Source organism: Rosa rugosa, chromosome 2 (genome assembly GCF_958449725.1).
Source record: "Rosa rugosa chromosome 2, drRosRugo1.1, whole genome shotgun sequence".
Classification (NCBI taxonomy): domain Eukaryota; kingdom Viridiplantae; phylum Streptophyta; class Magnoliopsida; order Rosales; family Rosaceae; genus Rosa; species Rosa rugosa.
Window position 1 is genome coordinate 35822876 of NC_084821.1, and position 21566 is coordinate 35844441.

A 21566-nucleotide genomic window follows, 5' to 3' on the forward strand; every position below is an offset into this window, starting at 1 on the left:
TCATTTTGTAATCTCTCTCTCTCTCTCTCTGAATGCTTACCACCTTGCCAGTTTACAAAGAGCTTCATAGTTTTGCCTCAATAGCTATTTGATTATCTTGTTGGTCATTGATGGTATATTCTTTGCGTGGTAGTTGCTTTTGGGTTTGGTAGAGCGTTTAGAATGTTTGTTATTGCTTTATGCTTATTTGGAAATTAGAAGAATCCTCATGATTTTTAACGGTAGATTTTGTGTTCAGCAAAATGTACAACTTAGTTTGGGAAGCATTTTTTGCAATAGATTTCTTGCTTGGCATTAGCTTTTGTTTTCCATGACAATAATTTTTGTTTAATTTGGGAGTAGTATATCTCGTGATTTGTGTGTTCATTGGAGCTCATATAATGCTTATCAACTTGGGTGTTTAGCAAGAGCTTTTTATAATTATGACTCAATAGTTTTATGGTTATCTGACAGTTGCTTTAGAGTATCTTTAACAATCCTAGCTATATTTTAGTTAAATTTTAGCTAAAGTAGCTATAAAGTTATTTTGACTAGTCACTTTTAAAATACGTCTGCATCAGTTCTCTCTATTATATTTTAGCTAGTTTTGAATTTTTATTGATTTTTAAATGAAAATTAAATATTTTAAATGTATTTATAAATTACATAAAATAACACAAAATGAATATTTTAAATTATAGAGAGACTCATCTCACTCTCTATATTTAGGAGTGAGATAGCTAAAAGTTATAATTGAGAGCCATTTAGGAGTCTGATGCAGCTGCTAAAATAGATAAAAAGCTAAACATGTTCTCCAAATTAATTAAGGAGCGAAAATAGAGAGTATGCTAAAGATGATCTAATATGGCACTCTGATAGTAGTAGTTTTATTGGTCATTGACAATAATGGTGAAGAGATGGAAAAAAATTAGTATGCATAAAAAAAGGGGCAAAAGGAAGATGCCATTGAAGACGATCGAGGAAGAAGAACATATTATAAAGTGAACTCGAATGAAGAAAACAGTAATGAGAACAGATTCATAGCGTATTGTTGCTACTCAAGAAGAAGATGTTAGACATTGCAAAGAAAAAGAAGAATATATACCAAACCATCAACGAGAAATAAAAGGGTACAATTCATTTTTGTTGATGAAATTAATAAAGTAAACATCAACCAGTTGTAGAGAAGAATAAAGGGAAGGATCCAGCAATAAAAAGAACTTTAATGGTCGATCGGATCAAACAAACTAAAAGAAAGGTATCCAAGACAAGGAGTTCATGTATGGCCCAATAGAAGACACAAAATTGCATAAAGCGAAAAGAAAAGAACAAGGATAAGGAAGAGGTTTTAGTTGAAAATTAATCTTGTTTTATTTCTTCTGAGTATTTCCAGTTGCTTTTTTGAAGTGTTGATAATAGCTTTCTTGAGTATTGCTAGTAGCCTTTATTGTTGTTGACATATTTCAAATTGTTGCTTATTGGACCTATTTGCAAATGACATAAAAATGTATGTTTTGTTTTGTTTTCAGCTATGAGATGGAAATTACTGTCTATTTTCATTGTTGTATTGAGAATTGTTTAAGGGGGAAAACTGAAATTAGGAGAGAATTGAGTCGTGCTTTCATTGATAATAAGGGGCCTCTTTATATAGAGGATTACAAAACATAGAATCAGAGTTGTACAAGGAAAGATAATCGTACAATTAATCGGATATCTATGAATATCTCTGAGAATATCTCTAATTCAAAACTCTATTACAACTAGGTCAAGTAACCTAGAGTTTGGGCTAGACACATATTCTGGATTTACTTGAACACTCCCCCTTGTGTCGTCCAAACGTGGTGCTCCTCTCGTTGCCTCATTAAAAACCTTGCCGAGTAACAAAAACCCTGTGGGACAAAAATAACCTCTGTTGAAGGGGAAAAAGAGCACAACACACCCTTCATGTTTCGAGACCATACATGTAGACATCTCCCCCTGATGTCGGCATCTCCCCCAGATGACTACGGTCATGGGAGTTCGGATAACTTCCACAAATGATGCTACCAACATGTTTCTCGAAAGTGGAATTTAGGAAATGACTTAGTGAGTAAGTCTGCCATACTGTCCTCAGATCGAACCTAGTTCACTTTGATCTTGAGGAGAGTCTGTTGTTGCTGATTATCCTTAGTGTTGTCACTTTTGATGTAACCTTGCTTCATTTGTTCAAAAAAAGCAGCATTATTCTAAATGCTCATAGGCTCATCTGTGGTAGACTTCAAATCACAATTGTTCGAACATGCATAATTATGGATCCAATCCATATACATTCACGAACTACATCATGAAGAGCAACAATCTTTGCATGGTTCAAAGATATAGTGACTAGGGTCTGTTATGTAGACCTCCAAGATATCACAGTCTTTACCCATGGTGAACACTTAACCAGTTTGGGAATGACCTTTGTGTGGGTCAGAGAGATACCTAACATCAGCAAAACCTTCCAAAACACATGTTGTTTTGGGATGGGGATAGAGGACGCAGGCCAGTGTTAGCGACGTTCCAGGTGTGTGATGGGTCCGAATCCATCGTCTCTCTGTAGGGATAGAACAAGCCCATATCAATCGTACATCTCAAGTACCGAAAGATATCTTTTACACCAATCCAATGGCGTCACGTTGGCGCAGAGCTATACCTTAGCTAACAAGTTCACTGCAAATGAGATGTCCGGTCTTGTGCATTGAGCTAAGTACAATAATGAGCCTATTGTACTTAAGTAGGGCACTTTTGCCTCTAGCACATTTTCGTCATCATCCTTCGGACGAAGAGGATCATTTTTAGGATCAAGACTACGGACGATCATGGGGGTGCTTGAAGGCTTGACCTTGTCAAAATGCCTAAGCATCTATCAACACGATGCTCAAGTTCCAAACTGAGACATAATCGTGTTCTCCCAAAATCCTTCATCTCAAAATCGGATTTCAAGTGTTCAACGGTTTTCCTTAACTCTTTAAGGGCTTCCAATGAAGATCATGTCCAACATGAAACGCGATAGAATTTGAAAATTGTTATAGAAACGCGCGGGCATATCCCTTCCCAATCAAGTAGTCACTTTAGTGAGCGTTTCAACCTTATTGTGAACGCGCTCCGTGGTCTAGAGCCACTTGACTTGGGTAAATGAAGTTCACCATGAACCTTCATGTATATTCCATATCTAGATCCCCATAGAGATACATAGTGACCACATTTGTAAGCTGTATGATCAGTTATTCGGAAACTACCAAACTGACAGGGTAGTGGAGTGCAATGACATCCATTACGAGAGAATATATCTCATCGTAGTCGATTCTAGGGCGTTTTGTGAGAAGCCTTGCGCCATAAGACGAGATTGCCATATCTTTTTCTCATCACGCTTTCTAACGAAGACCCATTAGTCAACAAGTTTTATGTTAGGAGGTATTGGCATCACTAGCTCAAAAACCTTCCTCTTCGTTAGAGAATCCAACTTAACCTGGATCGCATCTTTCCATTTAGGCCAAATTTCTCTACGTTGGCATTCATTCATCAACGGAGCGTAGTTTGATATCATCGGACTCAACAACCTCATGTGCGATTACATCATCAATTATGATGGAGTTTCTATCCCACGTCTCATGTACACTAGTGTAATTTTCATAGAGATCTATATTCTCAGGAATAGGTTCTGACGTTGAGGCGTCCCCCAATGGTAACCATAATCTGGAAGATTCTCATGAGACGAATTTTGAGTTTCAATGATCCAAGGATTGAGTTGTGCCAAAGTATCATTCAAACCCACTGGCCTCCCACGCATCCTAGCTGGGGCCATGGCCTATAACGCCAGAGTGCTACTCTCTTTGGCGTTGGGGCCATGCCTACCTCCATGTAGGGTGGCGCTACGTCCTCTCGTAGGGACGTCCTTCCTTACAGGCATATTTGCAGCAGATGTGTGATCTCGTCACTTTAACAGGGATCAAGATGAGACATAGTGGGGACAGGCCACGACAATTCCTGTAATTCTTGCTGAACATCCGTGTTCTTATCTCCCCCTAACGACGGGAAGACTGTCTCATCAAAGTGACAACCCGCAAATCTAGCGGTAAGGAGATCGCCTTGCAAGGGCATTATGTGGAAGATGATTGTTGGAGTCTCAAATCCAACGTAGTTGCCCATTCGTTTGTAAGGACCCATCATAGAGCGCTAGGGCGGCGCAATTGACACATAAATGACACACTCAAATATGCGTAAGTACGATACTTGTACCCAGTTACTAGCTGTAACGCAGAGGTAGATTGAGTGGCTGTGGGTCGTAGACGAATTAACATAGCTGCATGCGATATTGCATCACCCCAAGCGGATATAAGGAGATTGGTGCGCATTACTAATGTCCGGACTACCATCATAGTCGTTTCTGCGAGACCATTTAGGTATTTACATGGGAATATGATGTCCAACATCAGTCCCAGTGCAATAACCATTGAAAGACTTCGATGTAAACTCTCTAGCAATGTCAAATCCAATTGACTGAATATGATGATCCGGGGAGTGAGCCCGTTGTCATATGATATGTGCTAGGAGTGTAGCATAAGCAGCATTTACAGGTGGACAATGGCATAACACGTGACCCGCGTGTTTGCGTGTCAACCAACATTATGAGATATTTAAACGTCTGCAAGTTGGTTGAATTAGTCCACAGAATCCCCACGGACTTTATGTAAGAATAGAATGAGTATTTTCATATCCTTTGCATAGGATGGTCTCAGTCCTAATTTCCCTAAGGAACAGGCTTTGTAAACGAGCGAGAGGCTTTAGAAGCAACCAATGAGGATTGAGGTTGGGCCTGAGCGTCTGAAACGCTATTTGAAGCAAAGTTGGTGATTTCAGCATCACCTAGGGTGCCATCACCATGATGGATACCATCCATGGCTTCATGGATAAGGATTGTGCCAGCCCTAGGCTGGTGGTGGATGGCGGCAGTGCCAAGGGCAGCGGCGGCGGTCACACTTAGTCAAGGAATCAATTTTTGATTCATGCTTCGTTTCGCTCAAGAGAATGGATGTCTGTGTGAAGTCTTTAGTAGACGGATCATCATATCATGACCAGGATGACCTATCATGTCGTGACAAAGCCAATATGTGTCCAAATCCAAGAGATCTTCTCGCATAACTTTATTGGATTTAATAGCTTGAATAGTGACATAGAGTTCACTAGAGAGACACATTGACATAGAGTCCACTAGAGAGACACATAAACTTCTCTAAGATGCGCCTTTGTTCGCAATCGTTAATTAAAGGCATTGCAAATGAACTCATTTCCGTTCTCTACATACGTTTTCGAATGGAATCCGTTGACTATTCATAGGTGCGATTTGCCCTAGGAGCGTAGAGAGTTTCTGTGACAGTAATCAAGGTGCCATTTGGCAAGGGGAACTTGGGCTATTCCATGTCCTTGAATTAATACTGATGGCCCAGCCATCGTAGTCACAAAGAAATATGCTTAGAATCAAAATGGAGTCATGATGAAAAGAACTCGAAATTTTATTCATAAGCCAACAGAGTACATCATTGTCTCTTAACCATTAAGAGAATCTAATCCAAATGCTAGCTAATGCAAAACAAAGGTAGTCGTTTGTGACAGGACCCGCCCCGGATTTCACCCTGAAATCCGAAGTGGCCCTGCGGGGCCCACCTTAGAAGAAATTCTACCAAAAACTTGGCAGAACTTCCCCTAAAAATGGACTACCCAAAACCTGTAGAAAGACATTTACGCTTCTAAACCATCCTTCCTTATACTCCTAGAGCCACCCTGCTCCCCAAATCACGACATTTTCCAATTCACACTACACAAATCTCAACTTAATAACATTAATTCCACGGTTATCAGAGCAATTCTAAAACAAAAGGTGTAATAGAATAAAAAAGTAAAGAGGGTAAAGGATCAATAAATCCAACAATGCGGAAGCAGTGACAACTATGCCTCAACTCCATGTACACCCGACCTCAACTAATCTAGCCTGCAAACTGGGCATTTGAAACTGAAGGGCCCAGGGGAAAAGTATTGAAAAACACGTTAGTGTGAGTGGACAAAAAAAAAATCAAGATAATTTAAATGAAGCAAACTTGAATACTTTCCCACTTATTTAAATTTATAAAACCTCAATGCATGCAACGTTTATAAAACGTATTTCTTTAAACTCAAAAACTCATGAAAACGTACCAGCCCCGCTGGTTAAGAGAAATCGGACTAGCCCCGCTAGTCAAGTAATAATAGGATATGGGGAAGAAATATCACCATACGGGTAAAGGAGCCCCTTAGGCTCTACCCTCGACTGCCACTCACACATAGATTGTGTGAGGAGGAGAACTAATAACCTCAACTACCACTCATGTGAGGAGGAGAATAAATCACCTCGACTGCCACTCACAAACACAAAGTAAGTGAGGAGGAGACACTATAGAACGACCCCAATATGGTGAAGAAAATAATCGAAAACCAGTAAATCCATAAATCCATAAAGTTTCCCCAATTTCTCACGAGAAAAAATAAGTATATTCCAATAACGTGGCCCCGCACGCCAAAATATTCCCAAATTCATAACAAAATAGGCAAGAGATAATCAATAACTATAATTCCAGTGAAAATCTCATCTCCGATAATATCTCAGAATCTCAAAATCGACAAATAAAAATATAATGTTAAATTCCGTAAATCACTTTGGAAAATAATTCATCGAAAATCATATAAATCATAATTTCAAATAATAATCTTCTATCGGAGATAAACATCGAAAGCTCAACGTCCAAAAATAGTATCACAAATCCATTTCCCAAATCAAAATCGAGATAAATCATAATTAATCTCCGAAAATCAATTCATATTACCGAAACAATTCATAAATCCAAATCAGAGCATAACAATTTCATATCCGAAATTCATATGGAAAACAATTCCAAAATTATAATCCAAAGCAAAATATTATGCTTGATAAATAAAATGATAAATAAATAAATAAATCAATCATCATTTCGGGAAAATAATTGCATGCATCATTATTTAAAAAAAAATTCCACTCACAGTACTATTTAGGCGACCACTCATACAGGTTTCTTCATCGAGCAGTAACTCGGTATAGCGCCCTGTACACAATTATATTCCGTGAATAACAATTCAGCAATTAAATACGATTCTAAAATCAATCCTCTTAAGTCAACATCTCCATTTCCTTCTCCGATTCAACCTAAACTTTACCACTAACACCATTTCATTAATTTACAAGTTCTAGGGCAGATTCGAGAGAAATCAGACGGTCGGATTCTCGTAAATCGATAACCGAAATTCTAAATTTTCAAAAATTCATAATTGATTAAAAACTTCTCTAATCTTCTAAATTCACATATATAAGCTCTACATCAAATATAGGATTTAACTAGCTAAAAACCGAAGCCAAAAACCTGCCCTACACGCCTCCACGCGCCACCCACAGTGGCGGCACGTGGAGCCCACGTGCCGCCTGCCACCTCCAAACCGGGTCACCAAATTCCAGCAACAACATCATCTTAACATTTCAAACATCTTTCTCAACTACAACAAAGCCCAGAAATACCTTGAATTGCCGAAAATTGGAGCTTGATCGGAAATCTGTAAATTTGCACAGTAACTCCTTCAAATCGTCGATTCTCCTTCCACACTTCAAATTGAGTCATGAAACTTGGAGGGATTCACCAGTGGAGGATGGGCTTTCCAGAATGTCTGGAATCGTCGAAGATGGTGGCCGGAATCGGGAGAAATCGGCGGTTGAAGCCAACTGCTACAGTGATCAGATTTGGCTTCGATATGCAGTTTTCCAGCCAAATCGCAGTGAATCACCACTATAGGCGTGTGCGGGAGGAAGAGGTGGTCCTAGAATGACCGGTGGCACGCCGTCAGGTGGCCGGAATCGGAAGATATGCCGGAAAAACCAAGAAAATGAAACCGGGGAGAGACAGAGAGAGAGAGTTACCGAGTGGGTAGGTTTCCGGAAATGGAAACCTACCACAATAACTTTCCATTTATATAGAAATTTACCATGAACAGTAACTTTGCAAATTTCATCCATAACTTTAGCATAAAACCTCCGATTTTTATGTACCACATATGCACGGACTCGGTTTAACATCCTCTACAACTTTCCAGAAGAATATTTTCTCAAATTTTGATCCAAAAAAAAAAGTCAACATTTAGGGCCACTAAAAGTATCGATACAAAGTAAAAAGTGAATGTATTTGCCGTTTACCGTCCAAATGACTAGTAAACCGGTAAATTGAGATACGAGACGTAACAGTTTGACTTCTTTCGGTAACTCCAAAATAAATATGACCAGGTGAGTAGCGAGATGTCGGTGGAGCAAAGCTCGCCTAAGTACCACTTATCTCAAAACCTTCCTAGACATCATACTCATTTTGGATGAGCCTATGTGAAGATAAACTAAACCAATGACATTTACTACAAATTATATGGCAATTGCCTATTACATCTCTTGGAAAAATAAAGACTTAAACAGAATTGGCGATCTATTGATCCCAGCCAGATTTGTAGTCTTCAACCCTTCACTCTAGATCAGCTTCTTGATCTTCTTGTTCCACATAGTGAGCTTCTTTTGCTTCACAATATGCTTTGTAGGCGGTGACTATTTCTTCACGAGCTCTACAAAGGTGTGCCCAATGATTGGATACTCCACATCGAGAACATTCATCTTTTTGCTAAGACTCCATTGATTGAGGCGCTTTAAAAGAGTCATTTAGATGGCTCTTAGTGTTGGTGGCACCACCAACATGGCCAGAGGCGTTGCCTCCCTCTCTCTTTCTACGTTGACCTCTTCGGTTCCCTGTTCGCCTGTTTTGGCGGTTACCTTCCCAAATAGAGCGATTATATGGACCAAGACGTCCAGAAGTATCCCTAAGATTAGGGTTTCACTCTTGGCGCCCTCTCGTAGGGGCGCAACTATAATTGGATTTCAGAATATGCTCTGTTTCCACGGATCTCGAATTATAGTTCTTCACAAGGATGTTGTCATGCTTTTCAGCGACATTCATAGCTCCAATGAGCTCATAAAACCTTGTGATCCGTCCTGCAGTAACATCGATTCAATAGTTCTTAGCAACCATCAATGCAGAGACGGGGAAGGTAGAGAGAGTCTTCTCAATCAACATCGCATCTGTGATCTCTTAACCACAGAATTACATTAAGGATTTAATGCGAAGTGCCTCCGAGTGGTAGTCAAGAGCTTACTTAAAATCACAGAAGCGGAGGTTATGTCATCTCACTTCTAGGTCAGGAAGCATGGACTCACGGACGTTACCAAATCTTTCTTCGAGTGAGACCCACAGCCTTCTGGGGTCTTCTTCATTCATACACTAATACTGGAGCGAATCCTCCATATGACGAGTCATTAGGATGATGTCTTTCACCTTATTTGCCTCTAAGGCTGCTCTATTTGCTTCCAAAGCTTGAGCTCAACAGTTAACACGTCCTGGCTAGGCTTGAGAATCGTATCCAGGATTCCATCGGCCTTGAGATGCTGCCGGACATCACGAACCCACCTGTGATATCCAGAGCCAGTTGTTCCCAATGGAGCAAAGTCCAATTTGTTCAGGTTACTCATCCTGAAAGAGAACAAGAAAAAGGGTTAGTTTCGGAGTGGAAAAGCTACCACAAAAACATATAAAATTTCTGAGCGTAGTCGCTTCCAAGAAATTAGATTCCAAGAGGGGTTGGATTAGATCGAAACAATGATGTTTGTGGTCGATTGTTTCTTCTCAACAAACTCTAAGTTTGGAGGACTCTACAAGCTCCAAGCGTGGAGTGAGCACAAACCCTCACAGTTCGGCTTAATTAGGTCTACCCTATGATGAAGAAAGTGAGGTAGAAGAAGGGAGTTTGCAAGTCCCCGAGAAAAAGAAAAGAAATTGAATAAAAACTCAAAAACGGGAACTTTTAGTAAAAAATACCTCGAAATAGGTCGCCGGAAAATTTGGCAGGAAAATGGTAGGAAAAGTCGCCAGAAAACTGACCGGAAAAGTCGCCGGCAGTGACCTGTCGCCGGAGTTGCTGACGTGGCACAAATCTGCTGACGTGGCTTGCTGACGCTGACATGGCGTGATGACGCAGTGTAGCTGACGTGGCTGAGATGACGTCAGTGACTTAGGCTGCGGTTGCGGCTTGGCTCTTCCCTTTTTTTTTTTCTCTTCTTCTCTCTACCGGTTCAAGTTGCAGAGCAGTCAGGTGGCCGGTTCACGTATTTTTAGGCCAGTTCTGGGGAAAGTTTTTCCGGTTCCTGGATTCTGGGGTTGAAACGCAGTCGTTGGTTAAGGATGACAGTAAGAGGTGGACTAGAAAGGTGTGAACCGGGCAGGGAAGCTCTTATTTATTCTTGTGGCCGGTTCGATGGTTTTCCGGCCGGTTCTGGACTCTTGGGGTGGAGGTCTTCAAGGTGTACGGCGGGGACCGAAAGGTTTTCAAGGTTTTCTATTCGGATTTAGGGTTTTGGCTATTAGGTTTTAGGGTTAGGACGTCGTGCTGATAACGTGTTTAAGGAAAACTGAATTGGGAGAGAATTGAATCGTGCTTTCATTGATAATAGGGGCCTCTTTATATAGAGGATTACAAGACATAAAATCAGAGTTGTACAAGGAAAGATGATCGTACAATTAATCGGATATCTATGAATATCTCCGAGAATATCTCTAATTCAAAACCTTATTACAACTAGGTCAAGTAACCTAGAGTTTGGATTAGACACATATTGTGGATTTACTTGAACAAGAATTTTATTATCCAGGTTATTGTCCATGTTATATTGATTAGAATGATATAACATGGATTAAATACTGCTTACTCCCTATACTTATAGGGTTTCATCGTTTTAGTCCTTGACATTTGAATTTCACCTAAAAAGTCCCTGAACTCCCAATTTCCTCCCAATTGGTCCCTACCGTCAAGCATCCGTCAAAAACTCCGTTATCTTCCTCTAAAAAGTCTATTATACCCTCATTTACTTTAAAAATATATATATTTCTCTTCCTCTTTTTTTTTTTTTACCTCTTTTTCTTCCGGCTCTTTCACCTCCTTCTGTTCATCTCCTCATCAAGATGGTTCCAATCCACAGACCTTCAAGAGGTGAAATGAAAAAAAGAAATATAACAGAGAAAAATAAATTAAAAAAAAAAAAAGTAAGTGAGGGCATAATAGACATTTTCCGCAACTTTAACAGAAAATTTTGACGGCAGGGACCAATTGGGAGGAAATTAAGAGTTCAGGGACTTTTTAGGTGAAATTCGAAGGTCAGGGACTGAAACGATGAAACCCTATAAGTATAGGGAGTAAACAGTATTTAATCCATATAACATATAACTTAATGTGACCTAGCTTTGCTAGGGTTTGGGAAACGGCGTCCCTTTAAGTTTCGCCATCCATGTACATGCTCCAACTCATGGAGTCATTCACGGGTTCTGACTTGTTCCTTCTTATTCTCGTCACTCTCCAAAGTGGTGGTGGTAGTGTGCTTAGCGGCGGCGGTCGTTTACCAATTCAAGGAAGTTTGTCGAAGGAGATCTCGTCCCGGGATTGGGCATCGGCGTCTTCCTTCAGTGGTGCTTTTCTTTGGTTATCGACAAAAGACATGTGGATTCCGACGGCGGGACAGTGATGCGCGTACACTACTCCGGTCGTTGGGTTTGATTGGAGGGCGGCTCATGGTGGAGATTGTTAGGGATTGAGGGATTTGGGTATTGATATTGGTATGGATCCTCTCGGTGGTGGTGATGGCGGTTTGAGAATTCCTGGTGTTGTTATTGCCGGTCTAGTGGTCCGTTTCCACGGTGTTGTGGCCGTCAGCCTCAGTTCGTCTGTTGTCAGCATCAGAAGGGATCCAGATCTGGGATCCAGGTGGGATTTACAAATAGATCCGGATCTGGGATCTAAGTGGGATTTGGGCTTGGACTGCAACCCACTACTTTTGTTGGGTTGTTTATTGTCATTTGTTAGAATGGTTTGGGGCTCCTGTGCATTATTGGTATTGGATTCGGGACCTAAGTCTTTGCTATCTGTTGATGAAATATCATCTGCCACCATGGCCATGTTCTGACAACCTTGGCCGGCTTCGATCTTTAGGTGGAAGATTTCCCTCGGTTCTCCGCCGAATTGACTTTTGTCAGTTTGTGTGTTGGATTTGCATGGGTAGTCAAAACACCGACTACTCAATTCACTACACGACTGCAATCCGTAGTGTAAACTCAGCTATGCGTTTCGATGTTGTTGCTCTTGCCTTTTTCATATTTCCTTGTATTTCAGATGCAATATTTTGCATATTTTCCTTTCGTATTGTTTATTTTCTTGTTATTGATGCATTTTTGCATCGAACCATTGTAATCTTTTAATTTCAATAAAGGGATGACCTCATTTTACTTCAAAGAAAAAAAAAGTATTGAGAATGATAAAATCTAAATTAATATTGTTAAATGGTAGTTATATCGATGTTATATTGTGAGTGAATAACCATAGTTACAAAGAACAATCAGTGCACCGTAAGACAATGTATCATATCTTGAAAATCAATCAATTAGAATTTTAGAAATGTTAATGATAAAGCTAAGATCAAAATGCTACTACAAATCAAGGAACATTACAATATCCAGTATAATTCTCAAAAATATAGTAAATAAGTTCAAAATCTAAAAACTACATAACAGTATCAAAATTATCGCATAATTCAATAGCAAAATAGCAAGTTATTACCAATATTGTAAAAAAAAAAAAAAAAAAACTATTGTCAAGGTTGTATAAAGCTACTGCTAATAATATAAAAAAACTACTGCCAATGTTGTTGTTGTTGTTTTTTTTGTTTTTTTTTTTTTTAAGTGTTTATACCATGTGCATGGTGAACACCATAAGAACATGGCGGCCAATTGGCCACCGGAAGAAGCTTGGGTACTAACTTTACGAGGTAGGCCCAAAGTCCAACACATATACTACCCTCACATTCCCAATTTTGATAGGCCGCATTTAGGCCCAAATACGAAAAGAAAGGGTGACAAGCCCAAACCTAACACTATATATACATGACTCTCCTCTCATTCAAGGTAAGCAACTACTCTATCCCTATTCCTACTTTGTCAACATTCTTACAAATATCTAAATTAAGCAACGGGTAGGCCGGCAACCTCGGTCTACCCTCTGACCTTTGTTAATGATTGAAAGGTAATGGAGCTTGAAGATGGTAGCCTCCTCCCATGATTCTCAATTTCCCTTCGAATTCCGCAGAAACTTTTGGCGCTTGAAGAGAGGCCCTCAGTAGCAAACACCCTCACAGCTCGCTAGAAATTTCTCTCCGAGCTCAGCAACAACTTCATCTCTTCGTTGCTACTGCAATAACTTCATTTCAATGGTCTGGAATTCATTCCCTTCACACCTATCTCAACCCAACATCAAAACCAATCTAGTTTCATATTCTGGGTTTGAGTTTACAAAAAGCTCGAGGAAAGGGAAAGTAGATCTGGGTTTCTCTCTCTCCTCCATCACTGGTCTCTTGGCACCATTGCGACTCACCTCCACCACCATTGTGCTCACCGGCCTGGCAGCCTCAGACGAGTCCAGCCTGACCTTCACATTGTTTGGCGACGGCTGGTAGCAACGCTCACGCGCCGACAACAAGGGTACCCAAAATTGATCGATTTGGACACCCAAATCTCATCTGGGCACTTGACTTTCTTCCACTTCGTGCATCCATCTCTGGCACAAATGCCGTCAAGAGCTCCCCCTTCTCTCTGATTAATCCCATTTTGCAAGCATCAAAGTTCTGGGTTCGTGTATGAGAGAGAGCTCGAGGAGAGAGAAATTGGATCCTAGTTTTTGTTTCTCCTTGTTTGACAAATTCTGATCACCTCTGTGGCTCACCATTGCCACCATCATGTTTAAGGACCTCCAGTGGGTCAACCCCAACCATCGCATTGCTTGGCGATGCCAAGAGCAACTCGTACACAGCACCTTCAGTCAATCTCGCTTGATACCACTGACCTTGGTTCATCATCTTCTTCGTCCCAGTTTCTAATCAGAGTAGGAGATCACTCTGGGTAGACACTCTTGGCTGAATTATGGAGTTCCAACATTACCTGGACCCGCCGGGTTGATCTCGTCACTGACACTTCCCTGACAGCCATCACCTCATCACGCTTTGGGTTCAACTTCCAGGTCTCGCTGCCTTCCTCACCTCTGGGCGACACCTTCACCTCCCTACATCAATCACTCTAACTCACCTAGAACAACAACTTCATAAGCAGCACACATGATGCCCTGCCTAGTGGGACCCGATCCAGACCTCCCTTACTTGAGGACTTAGGGGACTGGTCATCCCGGTAGAGAGCCTCTCAATGGCCATCTACCTTGTACTCCCGATGTTTCTACTTAGACAAACTCCCCACCCAAGAGAGTTCTTGACCGGTGAATTGAGAGACTTGTTTATATCATGTGCATGGTGAGCACAAACATCGGAAGAACACGGCCAACTGGTCACCGGAAGAAGCTCGGGTTCTAACTTTATGAGGTAGTCCCAAAGCCTAACACATATACTAACCTCACATTTTCAACTTTGATAAGCCACATTTAGGCCCACAAGGAAAAAGAAAGGGTGACAAGCCCAAACCGAACCCTATATATACATGAGTCTCCTCTCATTCAACGTAAGCGACTACTCTCTTCCTACTCCTACTTTGTCAATTCTTACATGTATCTAACTTAAGCATCGGAGAGTCGTATGCCGGCAACCCCAGTCTACCCTCTGACTGTTGTTCATGATTGACAAGTAATGTGGAACTTGGAATTGTTACTAGCAACGATGGAAAAATTGAAATGATGAGGTTAGTTACATAAATGAAATTAAGCTCAGAGATTTGAGGAAAAACAACGATGAAAGTAGATGAGTGAAGAGGATTGCAAGCGAGAGGTTGCAAAGAGCGAGCTCATCAAACAATGTCAGTGACAAATAACAATCTCCAAACTCATCAAATCGATAAGCTCAGCCTTGAAAAGAAGTTAAAGAATCAGAGCGAGCTCATTTGGTTCTTTAGTTGGCATGATAGATCTGATTTGAGATTCAAATAAGTTGGTTTGCTTAGATAACAAGATGGAAGGGCAAAATGGTTGGGAACGGAAAAATTCAATGCATGACATGCGTTTTTTAATTTTGTTTTATTTTATTTTTATGTTGAGAAGAAAATTGCATAACAATAAGCAATTGAGATATTTACAACAGATATAAGTACATTGGAAAAACCATTGTGTTTCTTCCTCTATCCTAACTTGTCATGATGGAAACAAAAGTGCGATCCTAACAAAAATATGCATTGCTTGAATATATTTTCTAGAGGCAATATGTACATATAACTGCGGAGAAGAAGTGAAAATAAAGTCTTCGCTTCCTTTATCACTGCATATTTCACTAAACAAAACAGGTTTTACCCTGAGCATCCATCTCCAATAGTTTTTCATCAATTGAGCTCCAACGTAAAAACATAACCGCTCAAAAAGCTCCACAGTCCAGACACTTTAATATCTCTGATTTTGTACCACCTCCATGAAACATCAATATATCACTCCACCATCAGTAAGCCCATTTGAAGAGTTCTTGAAAAGGGCACCCAACTAGTACCAGCAATAATATATCTACATTAGTAGCAAAATCCCAACAACTCCATTCCTCAAATAAACTTAAATGATTGATTAGAAATAGCAACTGCACCCCAAAGCTTATTTTTAATAGCAAACACGGTTATTTGGCCAAGTGGTTTTTTAGTTTCTACCACGGAAGGAGAATGAGCAGTGTGAAACTTGGAGAAAGTTGAGGAAAAAGAGAAAGCTAACTTCACATCTAAGGATCATTTTTTGAAGGAAGTAATGTGGAAGCCATTCTTCAAAAACACGAGATGTCTAGCTTTCAAAATTCAAAGGACTTGGCAGAGTGTAAAAATCTTTCCAAATGAGTGAGATATGTTCGCAGGACTGGAGGAAGGTCAAATTGGACAGAAAACAGGGGAAGTGCTCTGCTTCTTGAAGATCAGCTGCTTTTGGAGCAGCACATTTTTGGGAGATAAGTTTACATGGATGCAAAGATGGAAGTGTCTAGTTTGATTTCCAACTGAAATCAACTTCATTGGGCACCTGTAACTTGAGATGTTGCTATTTGAGTAGCCAGAGGTCAATCTGGAATCTTGCCTTGCAGGTCTATTGAATTTGGAAGGCCATATCCTTTGACTCGGTTGGAATTATGGAACGTGCTTTATATTGTTGAAAATCCCTGCATGTCTACTTTCCAATGGAGTTGGAGGGACGAGTTTACGACAACTGAGGAGGGATCGGCCCCAAATTTAGTGAGCATAGGTCAAAAAAGGCAGATTTGGGAAGCTCCGACAAAATGCTTTGTAACAAAACTTTACCACCACCTTTGCAATCCAGACAAAGCATCGACATTTTCAGAAAGGGCCAGTGGTTCTATACTTCTGCTGCACTAAATTTCATTGTAGGATTTTGGAGTTTGCGGCACTTTCGTGCTTAAATAGAACTGGATATGCGTGTTTCATATTTCCAGACGATGTACAAGATAGACTGATGGTGAGTGTGTACGACCAGATGAAGAGAAACACACACAATTAAATTATCTGTAAAATTAACCCCAACCAACTTTTCATAAGTAAAATTAACCTCAAGCTTTTCACTGAGGTAAGACTGAAAATTCTCTTCTTCCAAATCAGGGTCCAAAACATAGAATTATATTCGAACCCCAAGTGCCAGTGCCATGGGCAATACATAGGTAGTATTCCTTTATAATCTTATGGTTCCTCTAAAACACCAACATAGTCTATAGCAGGTCAAGTACTAGAAGTCTAATACTTACATTTAGTGGACGAAACTTTATACAACGATTGTGTCGAAAAACATACAGACTTAATCCAGTCATTTATGATGTTTTTCACTAGCCAGAAACCTCCCAACATAAAAAGAAACAGACCCAGTAATATTAGAAAAACAAAAATTTGACAGAAACAGAACGAGCAATACCAAAAAAACCAAAATTACATATATCAACACGTGATTATTTGCTAAACCTTTTGGTGACTGCTCTGAGTTGGTACGTTCTATTAATGCTTGCGCACGAGACTTTAACTTTGGCCTTCTTAATCGGATTCTTCGATTTGCAGTACCTTGGAAAGGAATGGCTTGAGACACAACAGCTTGCATCGAATGTTGTTGGGCTTCTGAATTATTTGCAACCACTGGTGGGATGTCAGCAGCAACGGAGACTGAAGATTCGTCTAGATTGATTATATCATCTTTAAGTATCTCAGCGAAGAAGTCATCATCATAAGAACCCTGCAAAATTGCAAATAACATGGATTCAATAACAAGGGGAAATGACAGGACAAGTGAGATATAATAAAATTACTTTTAATTTTAGTAATTAATTTCTTCTTTTATCTATATCTCCACATAATTTAATGAATCAATTCTACAAGACATCATGATTCTTACTTGAAACATTCTTTCATAATTTAGCACCAAATAATCTTATAAACCAATATAAGTATATTTTAGGTTGGAGGGACACGCCGCCCGCCTACTGGCCGGGCGAATAGTGTGACACGACGTAGCCACCTCACACTACCAAGGTCTTCACTTACTAATTCATCTATAGAGACATGCTCCATTATGCTTACTAATGTAATACAAAGTACATCAACCAAATATTACATAGATAGTCACTATATGTGTAATGTACATTGTTATATAGAATCAGACTAGACTTTGTAAGTTGTCATCAAATAAGATTTTAAAAACTATAATAAAAAGAAAGAACAACATGCCGAGACAGAAACAATCCTACCTTTTGGTGCTGAGATGATTCCATCTGTGTTACCTCTGGTGTCAGCTTCGGATAGGAGTCAGATGCAGAATCAATTTGCTCAATAGAATGAGAATCATAACTGCTAGTAGATTTCTTTGAGTGGCATTCAGTTGCCTTCTCCCCTTGATCAATACCAACTTCGAAGATAGCATTTTCACTATTCTGCACAGTTGATAAAGGACTTTGACTTGAGGAACCTCGGTTTGTGGTGTCATTCAGATGGAACTCACTGTTCTTCCTAAGGCGGCAAACAACCATAGAATCCTGCAAAATCAGGCAGGCAGATACTTAAGGAATAAATGACCAGAACCAGGAAACATCCTGCAAATAAACTAATGAATGTGCAGATGCAATAAGAAATTATTTTCAATATAGGACACATGCAGCAAGCAGAGTCATCAAGCATGTCACTATCTGTTACCAAACACCAACCCAGTAGCAAATGGTATTATTATATTTGCCATTTGCTAGAAAAATATAGATCCATTGATAGTTAAAACTAAATGACTAACAGATTTTATTTTGGGCTAATCACCTGGGATTTATCATTCAGCATACAGTATTCATGCATAATCCATTCTGTTCTTTCACCTTTTGGTGCACGTCCGATGTGGAACACAAGTGTCCTCTTGGTACCGACAACATTAGAACTTGACTTTACATTACGTTCTTTGCCTGTGGCTTTCCAATAACCAAATTCAGTTGCCCTCCTGCTCTGTGAACCATTTGGGTACTTTCTACCCCGCGGAGAAAAGAAGAACCACTCATTCTCCGATTGAATGACAGATTTAGCTACAAATACACCAGTATCAATCAGACCCCATGCCAAACAATAACATTATTTCTTTACAAAGAGACTTGGACTAGTATAGGAATCGCATCAGATAAAATTTAAACATATATACACGCACAAAAACTCACAACAAAATAAAGGGAGTTGCACCATAAGGCATTGTCTGTTCACAAACAAACGGACCCACTGTGCCACTCCATAATTATAATAATGATGTTTCTTTTGGATCCAAAGGAAATATCTCTCATGTACAAAAGAAATGTCAAAGCTCTTCGGCGGAAGAGAGAGAGAGGAGGGAACCATTTGTATACCAGATACATAAATGCACTGTAAATTTTCATTAACAAGTATAAACCATAGAGACTGCTCCTAGAGGTTGAAATTTCATAGATCTAAACATAAATATATCAAGTTACTCTAATGAGAACCTCTGATCATTTTGAGATACTATAGGTGGCAAATTGTGGGCTAAGGTGCAATTCTGTGGAGACTGTTTGTTTTAGAGGAAACTGGGTGGAGGAATGACAATCATCTTGCAAGTACATAGACCTTCATTGGTTTTTGAATTTGAGTTGCATAACTTGAACCAAAAAATAATTCATATATTTCAAACCTTCTTCATCCACAAAAAATTATTATCCTAACCAAGGGATTCCAAAATAGAATTTTCCTAAATCAAAAGATTTCATTAGTTTCTTAACTAATTCATGAATTTCAACAATTTCATTGGTTTCTTAACTATACTAGGCAGTCCAAAATGAATATTATGCTTCCTATCACCTCCTTCACTGAAACCATACAACTACAAGGACCCTATTTGGCTCTCTCCTCATCAGCTCATATTCCTAAAGTTTTCGACTTTATCGGCTTCCAAATAGACTAAAAATCTCCTTCATACTCCCTATAAATAGCCATTTACTCAACTCAAAGCTGTCAGCATCAACTCTCAACACAGAGACAAAAAAACAAATGTATTTCCAATTTCAACAAACCAAATGATTGTTCAAACAAAATCCATCACCATACGACTAAAAAAACAAAATCCATCACTCAGAGCAAAGAAGAAGAAAAAAAAAAATCCATACAGTGACTACAGAAACAAAACCCAATTCCCAAACATATCAACAAATCAAAAACTTGAAAGCAAAAACTGAGAGTCAAAACAAAACGAACTAAAATCTAACAAACAAACCCGGTAGGTCCCAGGGCTCGAAGTTGCAGATATCGACTTCGGAAATGACCTCCACGCTCTTGTCAGGGTACTCCAACTTGTTCTTAAGGTAGTACGAAATCAATTCCTCGTCGGTCGGTGAGAACCTAAACCCCGGAAACATCGAAGAGGCAGCGATGGAAAGCTGAGCCTCCTTGGAAATCCCACTCATCTGTTTCCTCTGTTGAATCTTCTCTCTCTGTTCCTCTGGATATTTCGTGGGTTGCTTTTGTGTATATGCCGTTTGAGTTTGAGACACTTGGGAGGAAATGAAAGGGGAATTTCGGGTTAAGTGAGACTTGGAAGTTCGGTCAAATCAGAATCTCCTTGTTTTGGGTTGGGGTTTTGGGTTTTGTGCTTTGCTTTGTTTGCTCTGTCTAGTTTTGCGTGTCGAGGTTTTGTTTGTTTGCGCTTTGCAGACACAGTAGGAGGACAGTTGGAAAGAGGGGTGGTCATCACGTGGAGACCCCCATGTCTCCTCTTTTCCCATTTGATGTTCCTTCGGGCATTGCCAGGGACGTGAGTTTTGATACGGGGTCCGGTGATGAAAATATCTACCTTTATTTTTTTATTTTTTTTCTTTTTGAACAGTTATCTATTGTTTTTATATATTTATATCTAAATACATGATTATGTAGATACATCATTATCGAAAATTCTTCCATGCTCCGAGCTTGCCATACTTGGGCACGTCAGCTTATTTTGGAACGTTGGATATCAAGTCTAAAATCTAACGGCTTAAATTGTTAACCGGATGACCTGCTCTCCTATTCGATTTCTGACATTCACACCAGACGACAAAGTTTATCTTCGAGAATCCCAGATCTGTAATCTGTTCGATGGATAGCAGAGATAGATGATTTTGTCCAGTCCAAGATGATCAGTTTCAGAAAGGAGGGGGAGAGAGGGTTTGATGTAGTCAAAATGATCACATTCTGAAGGCATGGCATTCCTCTTGCGTGAGTTTCTTTTCTCTTACTGAATTGGGTGCATTTGAATCTGCACGTATGGTGAATCGGTTGAATTCGGGTCATGGGATTTAAACCCCGCTGCAAGTTGCCTTGGTCTTTCTGTATGGGACAAGAAAATGTAATTTGATTGTGAATTCAGAGATTTCAACTAAGCCAAGCCATGGGTATGCATACAATAATTGAACTACCAGCATGAGTCCTCCTTTTTTAACTAGCTGCATAGTTTCGAATAAGTAAACCACAACGAGAGGAACTCTAGAACTCACCAAGTTGTTGGTTGTGAATTTTGATTGAATCCAAAACGGTGTAAACTTCGAGGCTTCCGCCAGAGTCAGAATTGCTTGGGGTTATCTCCATTTCTCTTTATCGATGAATAAGGGAGTCCGACAGGAGGAACCGTTTATTTGATTCTTACTACTGCGTTTTGCCTCACTTTTCAATCATGGCCAGACGAGGCCAGCCGCATCTACAAGTTACAGAGATTTGATTTGAAGATGTGAAGAACCCAGAAAAGGAAGGTGGAAGAAGAATCTGATTAGTTATATATCAATGGAAGAGAAGCATTGATGTAAGATTGGTTGGCATAGTGGTGAAGCAACGTAGCTGTTGTGTTGGCTGCGAAGGTTCGAATCACGTGGACTGCACTTACTTGGTTTTTTTTTTTTTTTTTTTTATAACGGTGTAAAA

The 21566-nt window shown here is 39.8% G+C and overlaps 1 protein-coding gene across 1 annotated transcript; it reads right to left on the minus strand.

Moving 5' to 3' along the window:
* Window positions 1-16876: 16876 nt before the first annotated feature.
* Window positions 16877-20386, minus strand: LOC133733161 (NAC domain-containing protein 89-like). Its single transcript, XM_062160771.1, has 4 exons — window positions 19891-20386; window positions 18441-18697; window positions 17885-18169; window positions 16877-17373 (listed from the first exon to the last, which is right to left on the minus strand). The coding sequence occupies exons 1-4, from the start codon at window positions 20078-20080 to the stop codon at window positions 16957-16959; spliced, it is 1149 nt and encodes a 382-aa protein (XP_062016755.1). The 5' UTR covers window positions 20081-20386; the 3' UTR covers window positions 16877-16956.
* Window positions 20387-21566: the final 1180 nt, after the last annotated feature.